Genomic DNA, 26,078 nt, shown 5'->3' with positions numbered 1-26,078 from the left:
TTCTTAGTGCGCTTTCATCGCCCTGGATTAACAACTTTCTTAGTTGTAACCAGGTTAAAATAGCTGAGTCTTTCTTTTCTGTTCATACTTTAAGTTTTGTTTCATCTTGTAGCTATTGCATCTATTTCAGTTTAAATTGGTCGAGGAGGGTTTAGTTTTTACTTGCAGGCAGTTCACCCCCTCTTGCCGGTCTTCGCTGCACCAACATATAGTTGTCTATTCATATTGGTGCAATCATGCACAAAGTTGTAGTTTCGATGTTTGAACAAAAATTCAAGTTAGGACTATATTTTAATTAACAATGTGATACGTCAAGTATACAAGTGCAAGTTATTTGATATTGAGAGTGTAGGTTAAATGAATAAAATCCAAATGGATTGAAGTTGACTAAACACTTGTCAATTAGAAGAAGCCTAAGTAGGTCCAGAATTGAATACGTGACAAGTGAAAGTCAAACAAGATACAAATTCTATTTTTGTAGTTATGAATAAATTTTCTAAAATGACTCCTTTTATTCTTTGCAGAAAAAGAGATGAATAACCATATAGTTGATCTATTTTTAGAGATATCGTGCAACTTTATGGATTGCCAAGGAGCATTGTTTTAGATCAAAATGCCAAATTCCTAAGCTACATTTTAGAAGAGATTATGGAGCAAGTTGGGCAGATATTATGGAGCAAGTTGGGTACAAAACTTTTATTTAAGAATTTGTATACACGTACTTGTATCTTCTTGAATATTAAATCTATATTAAAACTCACACTCTTAAACATGTTAAGATTCCTTATCATCCATACATAGTGAATCATGGATTACATGACAAGGTGTCACACCTTCGTCAAGCTACTAGTCCCAGGTAGTGTTGTTTAAAGACTCACATCATTCGTTAATATGTGGACATCTCTTAGTGCATGTGTAGCCACCATTTGATTCTGATTTATAGTTCTACAAGTGAATAACATTTGAAAAATAGATGTTCTTGGGACTCCTCCATTGAACCACAGAAGGTTCATCTCTTGTCCTCAAGGTACTTATTTTGTTCAAAGGATGTCCACATATCTCTATAATGACATGATATTATCCATTTTGGGCCTAGATCCTCATAGTTTTACTCTTGAATTCTATCCAAAAGACCTCATTCCAATGAAGATATCCTATATCTTTTTAAACCTATGATCTTTACCAAATCTTTCCAATATAGGACTTTAATTGAATCCTAACGGTACTCTTGCTTATCGTGGGTAGGTCATGTGCTAACATCCATAGTATGGAAGTGTGGCTCGATTGAAGTTAGATTTTTCATATTGTGATTGCCCATAGTCCATAGTATGAAAGTGTGGCTCGATTGAAGTTAGATTTTTCATATTGTGATTGCCCATAGCTTCTTGGTACATAGACCCTGAAGAAGTTATAAGCCTTCTTAACTCCTCTTGTTGTAAACCATTAGGCCAACCACTGTCTTGCAATCTCTGAGGTACCAATTGAGGCTAAATTGATGTCCCTGATCTGTAGGAATTTTTTAATCAGTAGAGAATTGGTATGCTTTACTCACCAACCTCATAAATCAGTGAGCCTGAGGTAAGTGTGATGAACACATCTAATCTACCATGTGCATGTTTTGCTTATCTGGGATCTGTCATAGTACTCTAGTTAGCTATGTAAGATTCCAAGCTTTCAGATCTCTAAATCCCAAGTCTTCCTTCTCCTTTGGCTTATACATTTCTAACCATGCAATTAGAGGATGTTCTGTTGTTAACATAAAAGTCCTATAGACATTATAGTCTTCCTTCTCCTTTGGCTTATACATTTCTAACCATGCAATTAGAGGATGTTCTGTTGTTAACATAAAAGTCCTATAGACACTATAGATACGATCAATTATACCATGTGCTAGTGACAGAATGGACATCCAGAAACACTCATTACCTTGGATCACTGATGTGATTAGTTGAGCTTTCCTTGCATAGAAAATGGTGTTCTTTGGTTATGAATGTATCCTCTTGATCAATGAGTCCATAAGTGATGAATAATCAACAATTCTGAGCTTTTATGAGACCAGAGGGATCCTCAAGTATCTAAAAGGCACGCCTCCCCCAATAAATCCTGTGATAGACATCAATTGCCTGTTAGTATGCTTGTCTACTCCAACTATATATATGTTTGAATTTTTTGGGTTAGCTTTGATGCCAACTCTCTCTCCAAATTGCTGTATACATGTTACTAATGTGGTGACAGATGGTACATCTGCTCTAGCTAAGAGTATAAGGTTATCAACATAAGTCAAATGTGTAATCCTCAACTACTCACAGTTGGGGTAAATGAAAATCAATCCGCAAGATATGCTAGTGTAGCAAATGTGCCATATATTCCATACGAAGACTAAAAAGGTAAGGAAATAAGGGATCCCTTTGCCTTGGTAGTTAGTCCTGTCTATCTGAAATGCCCATATATCCCTTTTTTTATTGTTTGTAAAAAGGAAGTCGTAGAGATACACTCCTGAATGAACAATGTAGATCTCTTGGGGAACCGTAGATTAATTAGGATATCCTAAGGAAGTCCCAATACATAAAGTTAAATGATTTCTAGAGATCAACTTTCAGCATACATCTAGGAGAAGTATAATTCCTTAGTACTTCTTACGCTAGGTATATGTTATTTGTAATAGTTCTGCTCTTCACAAATATAGCTTGTGATGGATGGAGGTAATCAACTACATCTGCATCTGACTGTCAATAGCTTGGATGTAACCTTATAAAAGATGATGCAATGATATCAACCTATAGTCTTTTATCTTGCTTGCATGACTTGATTTCGGTCAAGGGAGTCTGAGTTTATTGTTTGAGCAACCTTTCATTATTGAAAAAAAAATTAAAGAACAATAATAAAAGAGTAAAATTAATAAAAATATATTAGTTATAGCAAAGATAAAGTTGTCACCTTAACTATTCCTTCATGATCACCCCACACTTTCTAGAAAATGATAAATCATGGAGAATATTTCTCCTAACACAACAGTCTTTCGCATAAGGAATGTTAGATATCTAATGAGATATTTTTCATCTATTAAAGGTTAATGTCAAAATTTATTGGAATAATCATCCATGACTAATTACAAATATTAGTGATTATAGTGTGATGGCATGTTAATTTTATTTTCATCTATGGCGCAACAAAAAAGTATTTAGTAGACTCCTAAATATCTATGATGCATGGTAGAATATTTTTTTTAGTGGATAAAAAATTTAAAAAGTTGACTATTTAGATGTGGATCCATTTATCCTTATCTGACGGAAGAATTTGGAGGAAAGTCGTCCCTTTCTAAGATTAATTGAGTCCAATGTCAGACACTTTGATTATTAAAAAATAATAATATGTAAATTGAAAACGAAAAAGAGAACTAAAAGAGAGCGAGTCAACCAAAAAAAAAAACCATAAAGATTAGTTAATCAAAGAAGACGTGCAAGGAATCCAAAGGAGATTATGCTAAGACGTTGGATTTAGATTTCTGTAGCTTTTATTTTACTTTTGATTTGACGTGCAATTTAATCTGGGAATGAACCGATTTGGGAGGGCGGAATGACTTGATTTGCTTTCGGAAGTTTTTGGAGAGGCATTTCGGAAAGTTGACATTGAAAATATTGTTTGAGCATTTTGATCTTCAGGTGTTCTTTCAGGTAGGTTCAAGGAATTTACCATTTGCCCCATAGATTATCCAGTTGGTTAGCAACTGTACAGACTTACTATAATTAAGTGAAATATCAATTCCCGTAACACATGCTTTCCAAAAAAAAAAAAAAAAATCCTCCATCTCTTAACTATTTAGAAGTCGGCTTTAAATTGAATCTGGAATTTATTTTTTCTCACCTAACGTGGGATCTACTACAAAGAGTTTGTCAATGTTTTTTCTCACCACCTAATCCATGCCCTCTATTTTTCTGTCACTCGTCTCCTATAAAGTTTATCCTCGCCTCGAATTCTCCTCCAATCCTTTCACCCTGTCGGACCACTCTCCAAGTCAAACCCTAATTCATGGCTGCCTCCCAGCCCTTTGACGGCGTCTATTGCCACAGATCCGTCTCGAATTGCGCTTCCACCGGACCCTATTCAAGAACCGCCTCCATCTATGCTGTCCTTCACCCTGCCGCTCCATACGACCCCTTAACGAATCTTCCCTTTTCTAGAAGGCAACGAGATCATACATTTTCAGACTTCTATGCCGCTTCAGGTGATCAGCCCCCGACAAAGAAAAGGAGGATCATGCCCGACGGACTCGTGTGGGACGCCGGCGCGGACGGTAATACGGTGTTCTCTAGTTGCTGGTCCCTCATACAGTCACCGAGGCGAGAAGAAGAAAACACGCGACGCCGTGCCCTGAGCTATGCGCAGCCCCACGAGCGATGGGAATCCGTGCGTTCGGAAGCGGAGGACGCACTGCTTGTTACCAGGAGCGAGATCGAGATGTGCTCCCCTTCAAGGAAGGACGGCATCGATTGCCTGCTTGAAACACAGTTGCGGTACTCCTACTGCTCGTACCTCCAGCATCTTGGATTCAGGCTCGACCTGTAATTTCGATGCCCTTAACTTCTCTTTGGTTATTCTTATTTCTATTTTTTATTTTAATTTTATTTTCTTTTTTAGATTATGTTGCGAGGCTGTCAAATTTCTTATGACATTTTTTTTTTTTGCAGGCCACAAACTACAATTGGTGCAGCGATGGTCCTTGGCCACCGGTTCTTTTTCCGGAGATCTTATGCCTGCAATGATAGATTTGTGAGTATCCCACATCCCATGTTTGTGCCTAAAATCTGGTGGTCTTTATCATGGTTTGCCGGAACGGTCGTGGAGGCCATCGCAGACACCACCGTTCTAGTTCCAATATCATTTCACAGTACGGTCGTGGCACGAATTTATAAAAAAATTAGAGAACTAGATAGATAACTAGTAATAAAAAAAATAAAATACATAAAGCCATACAAAATCAATACATCAGTACGTATTTATCATACAATAATATAACATAATGAGAAAAATACAATGATAGTTATACCTTATCACAAAGAGTGATGAGGAGGAAGCAAATCTTCATTATATTCTCTTTGAGTATCATGCTGATTAAATTGATCTCCAACATATGGGTGTTGATATAAATTAGCATTAGATTGTCCATATGGATATTCATTTGATTGAGTTGACGAAAGATGTTCAAAATTAGATGATTGACTTTGAAATAATGTTTCATCATGATCACGACCATGATGTCCAATAATGCTCCGATGAGATGTTGAATAATCAGGAATGACATTGTGCGCATTATCAAAATAACCCTCAAATTCATGATGTCTAATTCCACTTGTATAGGATGGTGATTAATTAGATAATCTATCAGATGAATCATATCTAGGTTGATTGATACCATAGTATCCATGTCCACTTGATTGATATCCAATTGAACCATGGACAGTATCTTGAGACTCCTAATTATAACTTCTTGATCCATAATCATCTCTTACTGGAATTTGTTGGTTCCCTTTCAAAATCAAATATTTCATATGTTAGATCCAATCAAATGTTCTTTATCATCGACATCAGGAGATTCTGATAAACTTGCCAAAAGTGACGTTGTTTCTCCATCCCAAGCCAATACGCATGATTAGCATCTTGTGTTGCATAATAATTTTCATGACCTTGTGCCCATGTCATACCTGTGTCATGTTGATCATCTTGATGACTTTGATGAACATGATGCTCACCATGACTTTGTTGATGATTTTCATCATATGAATTATCTGACATCACTTTCATCACTATCTGCACTCATCTCTTGATAAAAACCTTTTTTCTTTTCAATTGTGTTGACTTTTCTACATTATTCTTCTTTCTTGAATGACTTTGCATGCTTATAGTTGTGTTGTGTTCTTCGGCATCTGATGCTCGAAGTGCTTGATCTAACCATGCGAAATCATCATCTTCTAAAACTGGTGGTTCATTATTTGTTGTCCATTCATTTAAGTCATCATCATGAAAACCATGATTGAGGTCTATTGGGTTGTAAAAGTCATCATCTTTTTTTTTGCACATCATGTTTCGTACCCTAAGCCACATATTGTAGTGAACATAAACTAATTTGTGCAACTTTTTGATAGCAAAGCGATTACAAAGCTTTGTGTGTATAAGAAACCAGGTTCTCCAATTTCTTTCACATCCTCAAGACGAGCATGTTTGATTTAGAACCGTTATTGCAATTTTCCAAAGGTGTGGGACATCTTCACCAAAATCGCTCTGCCATTCAGTTGATACAAAAAAATCAATATCATATATATTTTTTAATTTTAATTATTTGTAAAATTTAAATTACAAACCTGGGAGAGTTTTTTTAATTGCCATTTTTGCTAGTGGAGACCTAAATTCACCTATCTGGTTTGTGAATAATTTAATCTGAAAATTATAAGAAAAAACAAATAATTATTGTTTATTTTTGGAAAAAAATATAGGAACATAAAAAAAAAATTACGTCATTGACAGTTGAAGCTTGTGCGTTAGTTTGGCTCTAATCTCTTAATTACAACTTTTAATTCTCATTTAACTTCATCATTTTAAACACAAGTTCCAAAATATTGAAGTAACGGGTTTAGGAAATACACTGAAATATCAATAAGATAAGAAATGAGGAATTTATAAATGATTTTGATGACATACTTTGTACTCTACAATTTAAATAAATAAATTATATGGTTACCTGCAACATGTAGATGTAGGTGTAATTGATTGTACCATTGATTATCAATAATATCCCAATATGATTCCAATCTCTGGTATTATCTTTTATTGCTATTTTTGCTCTATCCATTGCTTTATAGATAATTGATATTGTTGGTTTTTGATCTTGGTCAACTAATTTCAAAACTTTTACTAATGATTCAATTGCAACACAAATATCATGAGTACTTTTCCCAAAATCTTCCATCCATTATGACGCTTGCAATTTTTTCGGCTTCTTTCCTTCTTTTGCTTATGTTATTGTATGTTTTCCCATCACTAGAGGTGTACATTCTTTTTAAATCTGAAGAATGTCGAACAAGACTTTCAATTGAAATAAATTCTATTGCAAATCGAGATATTCTAGGTCTCAATAATTCACGGTCATTTGTAAATGTTTTCATTAAATTCACAATTTTATTGCTATTATATATATATGAAGATCGTTATTTGCTTGGCTTTTTCAACACAAATTTTTACTTTTGTCATCTTGCCAATATTTTCTAGCATGGGATTAATACAATGTGTTGCAAAAGGAGACCAAAACAAATGTTGCCTTTCTATCATCAATTTGGCACCGGTGGCCTTATTTGCGTCTTTTCTGTATATGACCACATACGTAATATTTTCCTCCCCGATTTCGTTAATAATTTTATTCAACAAAGATAAAATCAAATCAGCTGTCTTTGCTTCTTTGCTTTGTTGGTGCAATCAACGAAACTATGAAATACCATGTTGCAGTCATAATATATCATAAAATTTATGATTGGATGTTTGTTGTGTGTGCTCATCCATACTTTGACTATTTTGATTTTAAAGTGCTCAAATATCCATTTGTCCCATCCACCTTCTCTTGTAAATAAACACTACCAATTTGACGTCCTATGAGACCTTTTATTCCTATTCTATCCTCGACAATAATGTTTATCATGGATTGATAGTATAAACCACTATCTATTGCATTAATTGGAATACCATTATATATGCACCATTTTGATATAGCCTTATTAACATCTTTTACTTTTTCAACACGAAACTAGTTTTTGAGACTTATGTTTCATGGGAAACATAAAAGAGCTAATTCTTTTTGATGGTAATCGAGAACTGTCTCTTACACTAAAAGCTTCGAGACATCCTTTTTTCAAATCGGGATCTAAGCTAGATGAAGAACTAGAAAATCTTACAATTATAAAATTTGGAGTAGTTAAGTACATTAAATTAATAAGATATATACACACAAATTTAAAATATTATTTATATATTTTACCTTGCAATAACACATCTCCTCTTCAATGACTTATTTTACAACTTTCTTTGATGACTTTTTGTAATTCTCGATTGTTTATATCTTTGATGTCATCTCCACCACTACTACCACTTTTTGACACGTATGTTTTATGCAATTGAATCAAGGCTATTGTTTTTTCTTTGCATTGAACTTCTACTTGTCTTAGAGTCTTAAAGATGTTTTCTTAACATTGATGATATTTCCTTAGGAGCTTTGTGACATATTTCGACATTTCCAGTAATATGTGTAATATGTTGTTTTAATCTTTTAATTCCTCAAGTTATAACTTTTTTACAAAATTTGCATCGTATTATTTTATGATTATCACCCATCATTTGACGAAATTGCCGACCAATATCAGGGTTTGGTGTCATTCTAAATAAATAAATAAATAATAATGAATAATTTTGACTTAATGATACTGATAAAAATCATGAAAATGAGAAGGAAGCACATAAAAATGAACAATTCTAATTTAATATATTAAACTAAAAAATTATAAAACTTACCTATTTGCGAATATAATGGAAATGATAGAAGAAATCAATTAATCAAAAGATGCATATACTCAAATTTATTCTAGATGCTCAATTAATATGAAAAATTAGAAAACTTACCTTGTTTATGAATATGATGGAAATGATAGAAGAAATCAGTTAATCAAATGAAGGAGCTGATGATGATAGTCAAAAGATGCAAATACTCAAATTAATATTAGATGCTTAATTAATAGAACTGGAGAGTACTTATGCAGTCATGTATTATTAGCAAGGGGTTGAAAAAAAGCGTGATGTGAATAACTTAGTATATTAAACTAAAAAATTAGAAAACTTACTTGTTTGTAAATATGATGGAAATGATAAAAGAAATTAATTAATCAAATAAAGGAGCTAATGACCGTGAGTCAAAAGATGCATATGCTCAAATTTATGGTAGATGCTCAGTTAATAAACAATAACAACCAAGTCTTTTCTCACTAGGTGAGGTCGGTTATATGGATCCTTTTATACCATTGAGTTATATCTCTTACTATATCATTATTTATACTTAAATAAATTTTATCTTATTTTATTATTGCTAACTAAGTCTTATTTGGACTTTTTTTTTCCTCTTTTGATATGCGTGTTTGTCATAGTTTCACATCGCCTAACTAGAATATCTATTGGTCGTCTAAGTACATGTATACAATCTTAAATATGTCTCTCGGAGTTTTCTCTCAATAGATGCAACTACGACTTTCTCTCTAATGTTCTTATTTCTTATTCTGTCCATTCTCATATATCCACATATCTACCTATATCTTCATCTATGCAACTCTCATCTTTTGTTCATGTGCTTGAGTCATAGTCTAACATTCAACTCCATATAACATAGTAGGTCTAACTGCAGTTTTGTAGAATTTTTCTTTAAGTTTTAGAATTATTTTACGGTCATATAAAACACCCGACGCTCTCTTCTATTTCAATCATTCTGCTTGTATTCTATGTAAGACATCTCTCTCAATCCTTTCATCATTTTGTAAAAATGATCTTAAATATTTAAAGCTCTTGGTTCCGAGCAACTCGTCATCTCTTATCTTAACAATTGTCTCATTATATCTAATATTGTTAAATTTAAATTCTATATATTTTATCTTTATTCTAAAACCTTTCCCTTCTAATGTTTTCTATTAAAATTCTAGTTTAGTATTTACTCCTTCATGTTTTTCATCTACCAAAATAATATTATCTAAAAACAATATGCATTACGGTACTATGTCTTGAATGCGTGCAGTGAGTTCGTCCATAATTAGTGTAAAAAGATAGGGACTTAAAGCTTATCCTTGATGTAATTCTATCTTTATTGTAAATGCTTCAGTTACTCCGCCTGAAGTCTTTACTCTAGTCGTTACTTCTTCGTATATATCCTTAATTAGTTCAATATATGTTATGCTAACACCTTTCTTTTCAAAAATTCTCTATATAATTTCTTTTAGGACTTTATCATAAAGTTTTTCTAAGGCAATGAATACCATATATATATATATCTTATTTTTTCTCTCGATATTTTTAATTAATTGTCTAAGAAGATGTATAGTTTTTATTAATCGATCTTCTAGGCATGAACCCAAATTGATTTTTGGTCATTGTGGTTTTCTTCTTTATTTTTTTCTATTATTTTTTCCTAAAGTTTCATGGTATGACTCATTAGTTTAATACCCTTATAGTTTGCACAATTTATACGTCTCCCTTGTTCTTATATAAGGGAACTAAAGTACATATCCTCCATTAATCAGATATTTTTTCATTTTTAATATCATGTTAAATAATTTTATAAGTCATTTAATACCTTGTTTCTCTAGGCACTTCTATACCTTTATCGGAATATCATCTGATCCAATTGTTTTTTCATGGTGCATCCCATTTAAAGCTTGTTTTAAATTTGAATTGTACGATAAAAATTTAAATTTTTATACTTAAGTTACCTAAGTTAACTTGGTTATCTAAACTTTAATTAAAAAGTTGATGAAAATATCTCTTCCACCACTCTTTTATTTCTCCATCGTGTACTAGTATCCTATTACATTCATTTTTAATATATTTTATTTGGATAAGATCTCTTGTATTCCATTCTCTCATTTTAGCTATTTTATAAATGTCTCTTTTCTCTTCTTTTGTATCCAATTTTTGATATAATCATTCAAAAGTTTCGTTCTTTGCATCATTTACTACTCTTTTAGCTTCTCTCTTGGTTGTTGTATATTTTTTTAAGTTTTATTCGTTCTTACAAATATATAATTGTTTATAAACTATTCGTTTTTTTCACTTTCTCTTGTACTTTCTCATTCCGTCACCAAGATACTTTATTTAGTGGTGCATGTTTCTTTCTCATTACACTCTTAGCTACTATTTTCAACTTTGATATCATCTTATCCCATGTTATATTAGAATTATTGTGTATTTCATCTAATGTTTGTACTCTTTCCTTCTCATTAAATATATTTTGCTTTCCATCCTTTAACTTCCACCACTTAATTTTAGGAGTCGCATATATTTTCTTTTTATTGATACTATGTTTGACGCATGTATTGAACATTACTAACTTATGTTGAGTAGTTAAGTTTTCTCCAGGATGACATTACAATCTTTACAAATCTTTCTACCCTTCTTCCTAACCATAAGAAAGTTAATTTACGATTTATTATTCCCACTTTTGAACGCAACTAAGTGTTCTTCTATTTTCTTTAAAAATGTATTAGTTAATATAAGATTATATGCTATCGCAAAATCTAATATAGTTTTTCCTTCATTTATCGTTCCAAACCCATAACCCCATATATCTTCTCATATTTCTCATTTTTTACTCCGACATGCCTATTTAAATCAACTCCTATTAAAATTATTTCATTTGGCGGAATATTTTATAATATTTCATCTAAGTCATCCTAAAATTTTGATTTGATAGCTTTATCTAATCATACTTGCTGTGCATATACGCTAATTATGTTCATAGTTTTTTTCACAACTATTATCTTAAGGGCTATAATTCTATCCTCTTTCTAACTATTTCTACAATTTCATTTTTAACAAATTATCTATAACAATACTCACTTCATTTCTTGCTTTACTCTTTCCTATGTATCATAACTTAAACTCGAGTTCTCTATCAGTTTTGCTTTCTCGTCAACCCATTTTGTCTCTTGTACATACAAAATACTAATCTTTCTCCTAATCATTGTATCTACTACTTCTATTGGTTCCATGTTCTAAATATTAGATTATTAGTTTCCCTATCATATTTATTCTTATCCAACCTATGATATGAGAACTCTTGCTTATTTAACACTACGCTTAAGTTCTCATGGAGATTTAACGGTCCTTGCTGATACATTATAGTTGCAACGTGAACTCTTGCATATTTAGCAATACACTCGAGTTCTGGAGATGTAGCGGTTCTTGCTGAGACATTACAATCGGATCCTGCAACGCGTTATTCTCAGGGAACAACCTAGTATTAGCATAATAGTTTAATGGATCAATTCATTGAATATTTGTCATAGTTTTAACATGCCGACAACCTAACGCAACCCTCTTTTATCCGGGCTTGAGACTGACCATGGTTGGTTCATCACGGGCGTTTGTTAAGTTTATGATAAAAGAAATCAATTAATCAAATGAAAGGAGCTGATCACATTAGCTAAATGATGCAAAATTACAAATACTCAAATCAAATTAATAGTAGATGCTCAATTAATATAACTGAAATTAATAGTAGATGCTCAATTAATATAACTGAAGGGTACTTGTGCAGTCATGGATTACTGGAAAAAGGCTAAAAAACATGATGTGATGTTTTTTTTTTTCAATATAGACAAAACATTAAAAGATTGAATGAAAAAACAAAGTTTGTAGAAAATGGAATCCAAAGCTTCTTATCAATTAATCCAGACTTCCATTGAATGAAAAGCAAAGTCAGATAGTAAAACATGAAATCCAATGATTCTTAATTAAGTAATCAAGTCGTCCGTTGAATGAAAAGCAAAGTCACATCGTAAAAAATTGGAATACAAAAGTTCTTAATCAATCAATCAAGATGTCCGTTCCGGCCGTTTTGTTCCGGCCGTTATAACATCGAGGAACAACATCCCAAAGCAAACCATGTTATTTGCTGGAACTTTAGAACGGCGTGGGGTATTCCCGTGCAAGAACCCCCATTCCGGCTGTTCCACGTCCGTTCCGATGAACCATGGTCTTTATAGTGGTTAGCATAATTGGAAGAACAGAGGGAAACAATTCTGCACCTCTTACCTTAAGTTGAATAGCTACATTTTTAATGTCTAAAGATTGTGAACATTTAATTGAACAATAACTTTATTCAACCTGATTAAAAATGGTAAAATTTCTAGAACAATTTTGTTTAGCTGATAAAAGAAGATTTCAAGACAAGTTAGATACTTAGATTTGTATACCAGGAGATTTTTAAATAAGTTTCAACTTGCTTGTTCCTTTTAATTTGGAACTGATTTCGTTGAACTGCAAGTCACAGGTAATTAGTGTCCTTTCAGCTTGGCCCATTAGGCAAAAAGTGACATAATTACTAATTTGCTTGTTTGTATAGAGTAGCTGAGAACCTTCTCATCCTCAGATTTAAGATCTTTCAAGACTCAGGAGAGTATAAATGTAGCAGTTTGGTTTCAACCCCTTATCCATCAAGATATCTATCTTCCATGCCAATCTGTATGATGTCAGAATCTACAGCCAAGAAGAATGAATTCAAGCTGAGAGCACCGTTGTATCTTTGATAAAACTGAGAAAATTCAATATCTCATCAACTGCAATGCTGTGTTTGTATTTGAGTATTCAGCTAGATAAAGGTGACGAAAAACAATGGTTGTTCTGGCTATACTCACCGCACTGTCCAATATCACAACTGTGCCACTCTAATTGCTCCAATATAATATCTTATCTGTCACAAAAGACTTGATGACACAAGTAAAGGTTTTCGTTTGAAGGATTTATTTTCTTTTAGTGGAATACGGTGACACGTCATCAACTATTTATAACAATGATTGCTGCCACTTATGATGACAAATAGTACGTGTTTTTCAATACACTTAATCCCTTTGAGGAAGCATCATTTGGCTCTATTGCCATGTAAAAAGGGCTTGGTGGAAGAATCTTCAAGGCAAATTGGTGCTCTACATGATCTATTACACTAAGCTGCTTATTGCTTATATGGTTTCCAATGCCAAGGTGTGCTGGATGGCATGGGAAGAATTTATGATTGGCACTGAGATGACTTCGAGACATGGTGACACCTAAGAAAGGAGGACTCTGCGAGAGAAAGGAGGGAGATGAAGAAAGGAGAATAGTACGATGGAAATCAAAGAGGGAGAGGGTGAGAAGAAAGAGAGGAGTACGTGGAGGCAGGTGGGTGTCTGCGATTGGCCGCAAAAGGTGGTAGCTTGCACAACGATAGCCAGGCACAACAGTAGACAAGCACGGTGAGGTGGGTAGGGGTGGGTACAGAAATGAAGGTGCGGATATGAATTGGGCAATAGGAAAAGGAAAAGAAGAAAAAAAGAAAAAGAAAATAATTTCTAACCTTTTAAAAATACCATTATCTAATTAAATATATTGAATCATATTATTATATATACAAACTTGGATGATTTGGTTTGGAACTATCAAAATAAATGCATAGTGTTAACCATTTGACTTTAATCACCATGATTAAAGTCAAATCATCCAAGTTTGTAATTATCATTAATGGCAATTGACTTTATCAGGTATTTTATAGCCATCTTCATGGCAATTATCATTAAGTCGTTTATAATTAAATATCATTCTAGACTGTCCTCTCTTTTGTTCTGCTCCTTTATTAACAATGAAGGCTGGACTTCTATGTCTAGATTCAGATCGTTGTATGACTTTTAAAGCCAAAAGTTGAGTAATATGCATTTTGCATTCCTTTGTTTCCCAATTTGAGTATTTTAAATCTTGAGATTTGATAGTTAAGTCTGGATTAATAATATTAAGTTTAGACTTTATCTTTTTCCCGGTAATTGGTTGGATTTTCTCCAATAATTTCAAGTTTTTCTAATCTAGAGATAACATTGTCTAAAGTATCTTGTTTACTAAGAAGAGTATTTAAATAAGAAGGTTTAAAGCCATCTTGATAATAAGTTTCTGGCTCAGAATCTTCCATATCTGAGTCATTTGGGCTCTCAAAGCCAAGTATTTCTAGTTTTCCAGTAGTGATAGCGTTACTTTGGGATTTTAGGTGTACATGGACAAGCCGTAGAAGAAGATGTGGGATTACAAGATTCAGCTGGAGGGGTGCCACCACGGATCCCAGTGCGGACCTCTGATGGATAAGCAGAAAGAATAGGCGAGATAATAGGAGTGGAAAGAAAGACAGCATAGTCTTTGGTTAATAAGAGAGCACGATTTGGGGAGATCAGAAAATTAAGACCAAGGATAAAGGGAATGAATTTATGAGGCATAGGCCTAATCCAAAGTTGAGATAAATTTAATGGAGGACTGAAAGTTCCGCAATTAGTAAAGAAACGAAGATGAACATTTTTCATAAATTTATGACAACTTAATTGTTGCCCATCAAATTGTGTACTTAGAAGAGGAGTATTAGTGGTTTTAATGAGCGAAGGAGGTAGAAAAGATAGTAAAAGTGTTTCATCAATAGTGGAGGTGGTAGCTCCGCTATCTAAGAAAGCATGCAAAGTAAGTTCATGACCTTGAATATTCAGGGTACATTGGACTCGAATATCTATAGTAATTCCAGTATTACAGATACTAGGAGTTTGGACAAAGACAAATTCAGGATTGGGTGATGTTTCTTCTGTAAGAGGACTTTTACCTTTATCTAGATAAGGATCCTACAAATAAGTTGAGGGACTTGGTTCCTCCGGAAGATCTGGGCCTTCCCTTAATAAGGCTAATTCTGTTTCTAATAAATTAAGACGTGTTTCTAAAATAGAAATGCGAGATTCTAGTAAAGTATTTCTCTTACTTTTACGAATGTGTTGTGTAGGTGGAATGATAATCTGAAAAAGAGTATTAAGACATAAATTACAACATTGTTTATGGCACAATTTACAAGTGCCTCTTTGTTGTAATGAAGGATAATATCCACAAGCAAAGCAGGGAATATGGTCAGATCCTTGTTTAAGTTGCCAGTCATGAGTACAAGTTCTTTGATCAGATCTAACATCAGTAAGATTTTGTGGAATAAAATGATGATACATAAGAGTTAAGTGTTGAAAATTTTGAAGAGTATCAGCAAATAAAGGGTCTGAGAAATACTCTTCTTCCTCAGAATCAGATGTATAAGGAGTGTCTAAAAATGAGTTGATTAAAGAATAATCTTTTGGTACAGGAGCTGGTAAATCTTTAAGGTCTAAAACTGATAAGATAGAATAAATAGAAGAAGTACTAGAGACATCATCTTGAATATCAATTAAGTCTAAGTTTGTATTACCTACTACTTCAGCTTCTCTACTATATAAGTTTTTCCTTTCAGGACAAGCTGAAGATAAATTACCTAGTTTATGGCATGCAAAACAAGTAATAGTATTGGCATAAGTCTTTCTTTGTGCTAGGAGCTTTGTTTAGGGTTCAGTGAATTAAAATATGCTTTGCATCAATGCCACATGCTTACTTTGAATCAATGAAATATGCTTTCTCCTTTGGGATCATGAATGATCTATCCGCATTTAAGTGGGTTTTGTGGGCATATCCATTTAAATGGGATTTGATGACGTGGATCAAGTCCTAGAGGCCACAGCATTTTAAATGTTTCTTCTTCCATTTTCCCCTTCTTCCACAATTCCAATTTCTCCATTCACAAAATTTCAAGCATACTTGTGCTCCTATGCTTCCCTTAAGCTTTTCATGGTGCTTTTCAACATTAGTCACCCTGCATTCAAGTACATGAAGGAAAAACAGCATAGACGATGTGGAAACAACTAAGATTTTGAGGAAGACATTGACCATCTCTAAATCCTCTAAGTTCTGGTATTTCTTGTAACTCTTTTATGCTTTACTTTACTAACCAGCTTTAATGTTTTCATGGTTTCTCTTCCACCTCTCCTTCACCTTTTTGTTTTATTTTTCATATCTTTTATCTCTTTCTTATTCTATAGACAAAAGAAAAAAACATTATGTCTAAATCTTTTTTACATTGTTGTAAAAAAATTGGTTTTGTTTTCTTGTTTGGGTTGTATGCCTTATTTCTATTTCTTTTAAAAATTAACTTATAATATTCTTTATATGTTTTTCGCTTAGTTGATTGCCACAGCAGCTTTGTTCCTGGCAACTAAGTCTGAGGATACACCATGCTTATTGAATTCAGTGCTCAGGTCATCGTGTGAAGTTTCAGAACTTCTCAGAATTCCTTATTATCCATATCTACATCATAAGGTAATTGTTTTGACCTATCTTTTGCTGCTTTGAAATTATTCTCTTGACCTTTATTTAGTTTCTTTCTCATTTTTTATTCTAACGCATGTGAAACTTGGTAATCTACCATGTAGGATTGGTTTGAACATTATCGTGAACAAATTATTGAGACTGAGCAAAAGATACTGACTACTCTGGATTTTGAAATCGAAGTGGAGCATCCTTACGCTCCTCTGGCTTCTGTTCTTGGGAAACTTGGACTCTCACAATCTGTGCTTCATAATGTGGCTTGGAGTTTAGTTAGCAAAAGGTATGCCTATTAGGAACTCAGTGTTCTTTTTTGTTCTCAACGTGACCATTATTGTCTTTATTTTATTATAAAATGTCTTGCATCTAAGCATTATTATTTATTAGTCTATTTTTTAGGTTTTCTTATATTGACAATTCTTGCACCGCACCCACACGCACGTTCAATGTATAAAATGTCTTGCATCTAAGCATTATTATTTATTAGTCTGGTTTTTAGGTTTTCTTATATTGACAATTCTTGCACCCACATGCACATTGGATGTGTATTTTTGCTATCAACTGAAACCAAAATTGTCTTATTGTTTTTCTGTTCTTCAGTAATGTTAATAAATGAACTTCATATTTACAGATTTAATAAAGCATAGAGCATACTACTCCATAAAGTTAATGTTCTAGCTTCCCGCCTTAATGATAATGAAATGTTTTTTTGATTTTGTTTTCTTGTTTGCATGAACATTAACAGAGTAGGTTGTTTGCAATGTCTTGACATCTGAAAATGTTGCTTCTTCTAGTAAAGGTACATTTTTATACAGGTGAAATAATTCCTATCCTAGTTCCGAGATGTCTAATTTTCTAGTTCAAGGAAAACACGGTCATCTCCAGGTGTGTTCAGGATTGAGGTTGATTGCTAACTAAAGTTTTCTATAGATATCTGGGTTGGCTTTCAACAACTGCATGGTGATCTGCAGTTAATTTCCAAAGTGATATCTTGCCTGCAAACATTAGTCTGGCCCTTCTTACAGATACATAAGGACTGTCGGTTAAGTTAATTTATGGACTTATTGTTTTATCTAAAAGAGGTAACCATTCCTTCAGTGTATTCATGTTTCTTGGACATGTATTGACTATCCAAAAGGAGCATACGCATCTATATATTTTTGCATAATGCAGGAAACCTGATTAGTTCATCTTTGATATACACTGTAAGCAGAAGCTACAAGCATCAAGGAGAGAATTGTTCTCTTCTTTGTTTCCCAAATTTATACTATCCTGATTGAATAATGGATTATGGGAGGGGGATACTGGAGTATTCCTGGTTACGGGAATTGGTGCATGATTCAAAAAGACATGCTATAGTTTAGCACTAATACAGAATTTCAACTGAAGATTCTCAGACCATGTATCAGATGGACTGCTGCTTTGATTTTGGTAAGGAGTCTTTGTATGTAGGATCGTATGCTGTGCTTTTTCATCCTGTTTTTCTTGTATCTTTCTATTTGCCATCTCATCTTATATGTTTATTTGAATTCACTGAGTAAAGTCACGTAGCATTGCCAATTATACTGCTAGGGAAAACATGTTGGCTGTTAGCTATGTTAGTTTCATTCGATGGTACTTGGATTATAGCAGCGACTTAACTATCCAATGCACTACTTACATCTTTTTTTTTTTTCTTTTTGGAACTGCAGTTATCGAAGTTCACTTTGCCTTCAGTTTAAGCCTCGCCATATTGCTGCTGGAGCTGCATTTCTTGCTGCCAGGACCCTAAACTTCGACGTAATTTTACATCCAAGTATTCTGTACGAGTTTCAAACTACACCATTTATCCTCCAAGGTAGCTAGCTTAACTCTGTTATCATATGATTGCTTTGATGTTTTATACCTTTATGGGTTGGCGACTAATCTTATGTTTCATTCCTTTTGTTGGAGCTGCAGATGTTGCCCAACAGTTGATGGAGCTTTCCTGACTGGCGGCAAGACGTCTTATTCTGCTTTATAGAGGCTGTATCAGGAAAAGCTTTTGCCTTCACTTCTAGGCTGTCTAATTGTCTATCAAGGTTGCTCGCGTACTTTCCCCTAGGGAGGAGGCGCTATTAGTTGCTAAGTTGAATTCTAACTTCACTTTCTTGTGTTAATATCCCTCTGCTAAATTGTAATCAGAATTCTATATGTATTTGGTTAAGATTTTTTTTTAGATTGTCTTTTAAAATAACATTTAAAATACAAAAAGTTAGATAAACAAATATTTAGAATTGATTTTTTTAACACCTAATATTTATTAAAAGTGTCATTAGATATTTATTTTTTTAATTTTAATAATTAGTAAAAATTGTTTTATTTATAAAATTAGCAAATAGAGTATGTTTTGAATTTTTAAACTGGCATTCTATAAATACCAACATCCGAATTTATATCATAACTTTGTCAACGCTTACTATTTTAAAAGTTTGGGATGCGTGATAATTTGTAGGCGTATCAACAAAACTTTCCAGAAGATAAAAGCAGTTTGGTACGAAGACTTGTTAATTATTTTATATATTGGGTTTGTAATTATTTTACTTGTATATATATATATATATATATAATTATATATCTCTTAAAAAAAACTTTTTCTTCACATACGTTTATCCATCTGACAAGTGATAACACATTTAAAATTTTAAAAAAATAGATTATGTTTTATAGGGGTTTAAAAATATTGATTTTTTTTTCTTTTGAAAAAAAGTTAAAATTTCACAGCGTGGTAAATACAAGTTGGAATTAAGATTGGAAAAATATGATTACATTTAGCAGAGTCTCAAGAATATATTGCTTTTAATTTGGATCAAATTTTGATAAGTTTTAAGTTATTAGTAAGTTTTGGTTAAAATTTACTTATAGTGATTTGGATCAAATTTTCAAATCAAGGTAAGAGTTTTTTGAATTTCATCATGTTTTCTAAATTTAGTTTTTGCTAGATAGACTGTTATGATTTGAGTATATAATATTCACTCAGTAACAATATTAATGTGTTATTAGAACTCTTCTGATTTTGACCATATCTAAAAATTTAAAACCTGGGCACTTTATTATCATAAATGAGTTTTAGTTAAAATTCACTAATAACTTTGTCTACATCCAAATTATTCTAAATTAGGATCAATGAACACCTAGTAGTCTTTCAAGTTCCATCCTCTCCAAATTTGGTTTCACACCCTATATATAAGTTATTGTGATTTTTAAAATTTATATAATTTTAAATAAATTTGTCACAAACTTATTATAAGACTTAGACACATCATATTCATTTATCAATAACACCAAGTCTTGAGATTCTCTTAGCTTTGACAGTTCCTAAAATTTTTTTAAAAAATCTGGATATTATCAATTATCGATGAATTTTGATCAAAATTCATTAATGACTTTAGCCACATTTATATAATTTTTAATAAATTTGGCACAAGCTTACTCTAAATTTGGCACAAATATAGGTTAGGTGTCTATAATCATTGAGGTGAAACTGTAATCTAAAATCCCCTTGTCCCCATCATACTTTCTCTAAAATCAAACCCCACTCTTCTCTTTTTAACTCTTGGAAGTCTCCTTTCCTTTATTTTTCTTTCCTTTTGGACAACTCACAACCCTAATGTTTAGTCTAGATAGTAGATTGGCTTAGTAGACTACTATTTGAATATCAGTTCTTATGAGATCAATATCCTTTTTTACTTGACAATAACAGCGCACTTGCTATTTATACTGATCAAGTTTTGACGTCGTTGTCGAGGACCGGTTTAGTTGATCTTAGTTGAACTATAAATTGATTGGATTAGACTTCTTAGTTTAAAATGGAGCTTTTGTAGAGGCTGTAAGTTGATATTGTTCCCATTTTCTTTGCGACATAAAGCCAAGACTTAGACTTCATTTACTTCCATCTGAGAGCATTGTGACATGGGACCAATGTGAGTTACAATTCTTGAACAAGTTTGTTCCTCCCAACAAAACCGCCCACATGCGACACCTTATTACCAACTTTGTGTAAAAGGATGGAGAATCGCTTTTTGGAGCATGGGAAAGATATAAGAGCTTGCTTCAACAATGCCCATGCCATAAACTTGAAAGGTGGTTAGTCATTCACACGTTTTACAATGGAATCTCATATGCTACAAAAGACTAGACTCTGCAACCAGTGGAGCACTTATGAACAAGACTCTAGATGAGGCTGGGATATAATTGAGAGCATGATATTTAATCATCACCAATGGATTACTGAGTGAAGTGTTCCAATTCAAGATCCCGGGAAATACTCGGTAAACTCTATTGATTTGTTAGCTGCAAAGATGGATGCGATAAGCAATCATTTGGATTTGCTGAACATAAATACTGTTAATGTTGCTAGTGTTTCTTGTGAAATATGCAGGATGACTGCACATATGGGAAAGAATTTCTCTGCATTAGCAACCATTTAGAGTGGCCCAAATGAACAAATGAATGTTATTAACAATTTTAACTCGCAATCAAGCAACCCATATTCCAACACTTGTACTTCTGGATGGCATAACCATCCTAACTTCTCATACCAAAGTAATCAAGATCAATTTCAGAATCAGGGGAAGTATGTGAAGAATTCCGGACCACAACAACCTCCACATAAATCAAAATTAAAGCAAATGATGGAGCAATTTATAGCATACCAGAACGAGTTTACTAAGGAGCTCCGACAGCAATATTCATCGCACGATGTGATGTTAAAGGAATTGAAGTATTTGGTTGAGTCCCTTACAAATCACCAAGATGCTGGAAATTCAGATAGCCCAAGTGACAAATTGAATAAAAAGCTCCATAGTAGTTGACTGACGTCTAAAGGAGCATAATAAGTTCAAGAATTGACTTGGACAGTCAATTTAGATATAGAGCAGTCAACAAATGGTTCAGATTAGTCAACTATTGCTACATTTACATTTGAAATGGAGTCAAAGATGGAAAGATCAACGACACGATGCAGATAGAATTTGAATATCAAATAACTTGTGGGTGATAAAGAGTTGATTTATGGTTGCCAAATCAACCAACAAAGCAGAAGGCTATATAAAGGACTCGAGAGGCTACTAGAAGAATAAGTCTTGATCAAAAACAATCTCGTCCAAGCTCTAGTCTTTTAGCTTTCATTGATATTCTTTTATTATATTTACTTGACTAATTGTAAAAGATTTTTCTATCTTCGATGGTTTATCAAAAAAGGAGAAAAGTAGTAGAGCATGGGTGCATAGGCCTAGATTTAGCAACCTTTGGGAGTCATGAACTAAATAAATCAATAGTGTTTCACTGGTGTGTTTATCTCAATCTTTGTATGATCATTATTCTAAAGGTTAGTAGTCGTTCGTGATTTACCTCCTCCGTATTAGTCCTAAGGCGGGTTGGCGGGAGCGTTGAGGGCGTTGGGGGCGAACGTATTCGCCTTTTACCACCATAACTTATTTTATTATCTCTAGAAAACTAACAATGTAGGCAAAGAGTGGTATTCACCCCACTCTACCATATAGACATCCAACGATCTAACACTTCCTAAATGAATTTACTAACCACATGGAGAAAGAGTTTAAGATGTGTCTTATAGAAGAACTTACTTTATTCCTTGGGCTTTAGATTAAATACACTAAAGAATGAATATACATACATCAAACTAAGTACGTTATGGAAATAATTAAGAAGTTTTGAATGAAAAATGCAAAGGAAATAGTTACCCTAATGTATACAAATACTAAATTAGACAATGCCCCTAAGGAAATGAAGATTGATCCTAAACTATATAGGAGTGTCATAGGAAGAATGTGTATGACTGAATCAACGCTAGAGGGAATATCATATCTTCTTTTTCATATTGTTCTTATCTACAAAGTTAGTTAAGCAATGGAAATATATGTTGAACCCCGTGGTTATTTTGATGTGATTAATCAAGTTGGTTAGGTCCTGCTTTGTGTTTGATCCCTGTTCCCTGTGTCTGAGTGTGCAGGAGCTTAGGAGCGCAGGAAGTCGAGCGGAAGACGCAGCTAACGAGAAGGACGACACGGGGGGAGCCGACGGGCTCAGTGCGTCCGAAGGACGAGAGAGCTGCGGAAGAGTACACCGGTGGGCGAGAAGAATGTGCGCGGCGTTCGAAAGACGTTAAGCCGGGGAGGAAGACTGCTCGAGGAAAAGGCCGGGAATTGGGTTCGAGTGAGCCCTATTCCGATTGGCCGCAATCACCCAAGTTATCGGAGCATCGGAAGCTGAAACAAAGTCAAAAGGAGCTAAAGAGCAAGCTGTAGGCGCCTTAAAGCAAGTGCTGGAGGCGCCTGCGCAGTCCTCCACATTGGAGGCGCCTTCAACAAGTGTTGAAGGTGCCTTCAACAATGGAGGCGCCTCCAACACTGTTGGAGGCGCCTCCAAGCTGGTCAAACTGACCGTTCGAGCACAGGATAGAATTCTATTCACTCACCGAGCTGGAGGCGTCTTGAATCTTATTGGAGGCGCCTTGGACCCTCAAGATAGACTTTCCATGAGCTATATAAAGGCCCCTGGAGCTAGAAAATAAGAAACAACTCAAGCAATCAACTGTGTAGTCTTTCCTAGCAATAGTTCTAAGCTTCCAAAGTGTAAAAGGCTTCTCCGCCTTCAGAGAAAGAGATTCTTCAGTATGCTTTTTCTTACTGTCTTGGATTAACAACCTTCTTGGTTGTAACCAAGTAAATAGCTGAGTCCTTTTTCGTTTCTGTTAATTTATCTGTTATTATTTTACTATTGCATTTTGAGTTGAAAGAACGAGGAGGGTATACTTTATTTTTTTCAAGCAATTCACCCTCCTCTTGCCGGTCTCCGCTGCACCAATAATATATAACAAATAATGGAGAAAGACAATAACAATACCAACTTTTTACTTGGTTCATAACCCCCCATAGTTGTTAAGTCGAAGGCTATAACTCAACGTGAGTCGTATTATTTTTTCCTTTCCGGACACCTTTCGATAGTGGAGAAACCTCTTACAAGCTTATAATCTACAAGCACACAAACACAATAATAATGAAGATAAGAAAAGATCATAAAAACAAGTTTGAAGTCGTAAATCTCTTCTGGACATCCTGAGTGCAACCGCACTCTTCCCATAACCTCCTAGATCATACGAGAAGAATGACATTTCGAGAGCACTAAAGGCGAGTATGAGAATTGATTTGATTGTAATTAAGTGAAGAAACCTCGAGCCTCTGCCTCCCTTTTATAGAGATTAGTTGAGACTTTTCCAATCGCCTAGAAGCTCATATGATGGCCTGGACCTTCGGTGAGTCGGCTGCTGGTATGATCCTCTTCGTCTCTGGAACAGGCTAAGTTTGACATAAGACTCAACTCGATGTGGAATAAGATAGCGTCTGTGATTAGGTGACTAATATTCTTCTCGCTCCCTATACTGAGCGGCGCAGTCCAGAATTGAACATCCTACCCGGTTATAAAGTAGAAGACACCTGGCTCGGACATTTTTCACATGAAAGAAGCAATGGGATAGCTCAACGGTTAGGTAGAGCTTGGACAGGCGAGGGAAAAAAAAAACTGGCCAAAAACCACTAAAGGTTGGGAGTCAATTGGTTCGATGGAAGAGAAAAGTAGGAGGTTACCTCATCAAGAAGGGGTGGAGGGGAAATCCAAGGCCACCCTAGAGCTGGCCTATGAAGAAGGCCACAACTCGATCGAGTGGAAGAGAAAGCAGGGATCATTGTGAAGCGGCAGGAACACTAGCCCAACAAACAAAGGTCCCTACTCTCACACTTATAGGGGCAAGGGGAGAGAGGTGCAACATTTCAAATGTCGAGCAACGAACGACCAAGATTTCACACGCTGATTGGTGCGTGATCTGACAGGTGATGACACAGCCACTTGAAGGGGTGACATCAACCTTGCTCGTGTGTGTTTCAATTAGTGTGTGGGCGAACAGTGTGACACCATTCGACCCATGGACAAACATAACTGAAGCGACATCGGCATGAGCGATTACGTTACAATCGTCAGACAGAGCCCCGCACGGTGAGCAAGTGAGGTCGTTGTTCAATTCCACTCGAGCCTTGTCATTCTTAAGTGGCTCAACTAGGTAGGGGGGCATGATATACCGAGAGATATGCGGGTCTTGCCAAAATCAGGTGATGATCCATGATCTTTGGGAACATCGACACAGCCCCAACGCACACTATAAAAACATCCTCGCAGTTCTAACACACTATGGGAGCATCCTAGGCTAGGAATATCCTGCAGCTCTAGTACACACTATGATAGCATCTTCGACTAGGAACATCTCTGCCAAGTTAGACCCCTCCGAAATAAACATATGCAACCAACAACAAAACAACTTCAAGTAACTAACACCAGATACTGCCAAGTGGCAGTCAACAAAGCTCATCATGATGACAAGAGTACAATGATAGCGCCATCGCCTTTGCCACCGGGCAAAGCCCCATCATCAACGCGGGCAACAAATCAAGGTGGCATTCTAAATGGATGATCAAGAACCCTAGTATAAAGGGGTAGGTAATGGCAAAAATAGGTACTCACTTGCATGAACAAACTCTCATTTCCTTTCATCCCTTCCATCAGTGCGTGAAAGAGGTCACACCACCTATTGCCGACATCCTTTTAATAAATGTTAGATGCAACAAACCCTATGGGAGGCAAAGTGAGATTCCAACTCTACCGGTCAGGAAAAAGTGGTATAACAACCCCATCAGCAAGTATTTTGTAGCCAAAACAAAACATTTTAGACCGTAACTGACCTGGTCATTAGGCTGGTCAAAAGTAGTTCAGCCCACAAGCACCCTAGATGCCAACCCTAGCCTATCTATTTTTTTTTAGAAAAAAAATATATATATCAGAAAAATATAAAAAAATCAATATATTTGATTTTAAAATACTCTATTGTTTTTATTTTTTATGTAAACTTTTTAATAAAATATCAACATTTAGATTTTTTTCCCCCTAATATTTTTCTATTTTTATTATTTTCTATAAAAAGTAGATTAAACTCAAGCTCAAACTTGAGCCAGCTCAAGTGCAATTCACAGCCCCAGGTTAGGCCGTCCCTAACCTGTCGTGGCTGTGACAACAACCCGTGC

The 26,078-nt window shown here is 34.5% G+C and overlaps 1 protein-coding gene across 14 annotated transcripts; it reads left to right on the top strand.

The window, feature by feature from the left end:
• Positions 1-3,910: 3,910 nt before the first annotated feature.
• Positions 3,911-19,165, top strand: LOC122042875 (cyclin-T1-5-like). 14 transcript variants are annotated; one of them, XR_006129380.1, is made up of 7 exons: positions 3,911-4,562; positions 4,689-4,770; positions 16,828-16,962; positions 17,076-17,251; positions 17,714-17,767; positions 17,899-18,050; positions 18,142-18,300. XR_006129380.1 is itself a non-coding variant. In XM_042603249.1 (6 exons), the coding sequence occupies exons 1-6, from the start codon at positions 4,030-4,032 to the stop codon at positions 18,936-18,938; spliced, it is 1,104 nt and encodes a 367-aa protein (XP_042459183.1). In that variant the 5' UTR covers positions 3,911-4,029; the 3' UTR covers positions 18,939-19,165. The 14 variants fall into 14 exon arrangements, 7 of the variants coding, with proteins under 7 accessions (XP_042459183.1, XP_042459187.1, XP_042459184.1 ...); XR_006129382.1 differs by having other exon boundaries at positions 17,714-17,853; positions 17,940-18,050; XR_006129378.1 differs by lacking the exon at positions 17,714-17,767 and having other exon boundaries at positions 18,182-18,300.
• Positions 19,166-26,078: the final 6,913 nt, after the last annotated feature.

Source organism: Zingiber officinale, chromosome 2A (assembly GCF_018446385.1).
Source record: "Zingiber officinale cultivar Zhangliang chromosome 2A, Zo_v1.1, whole genome shotgun sequence".
NCBI lineage: Eukaryota > Viridiplantae > Streptophyta > Magnoliopsida > Zingiberales > Zingiberaceae > Zingiber > Zingiber officinale.
This window is presented reverse-complemented; position numbering and strand designations above follow the sequence as displayed.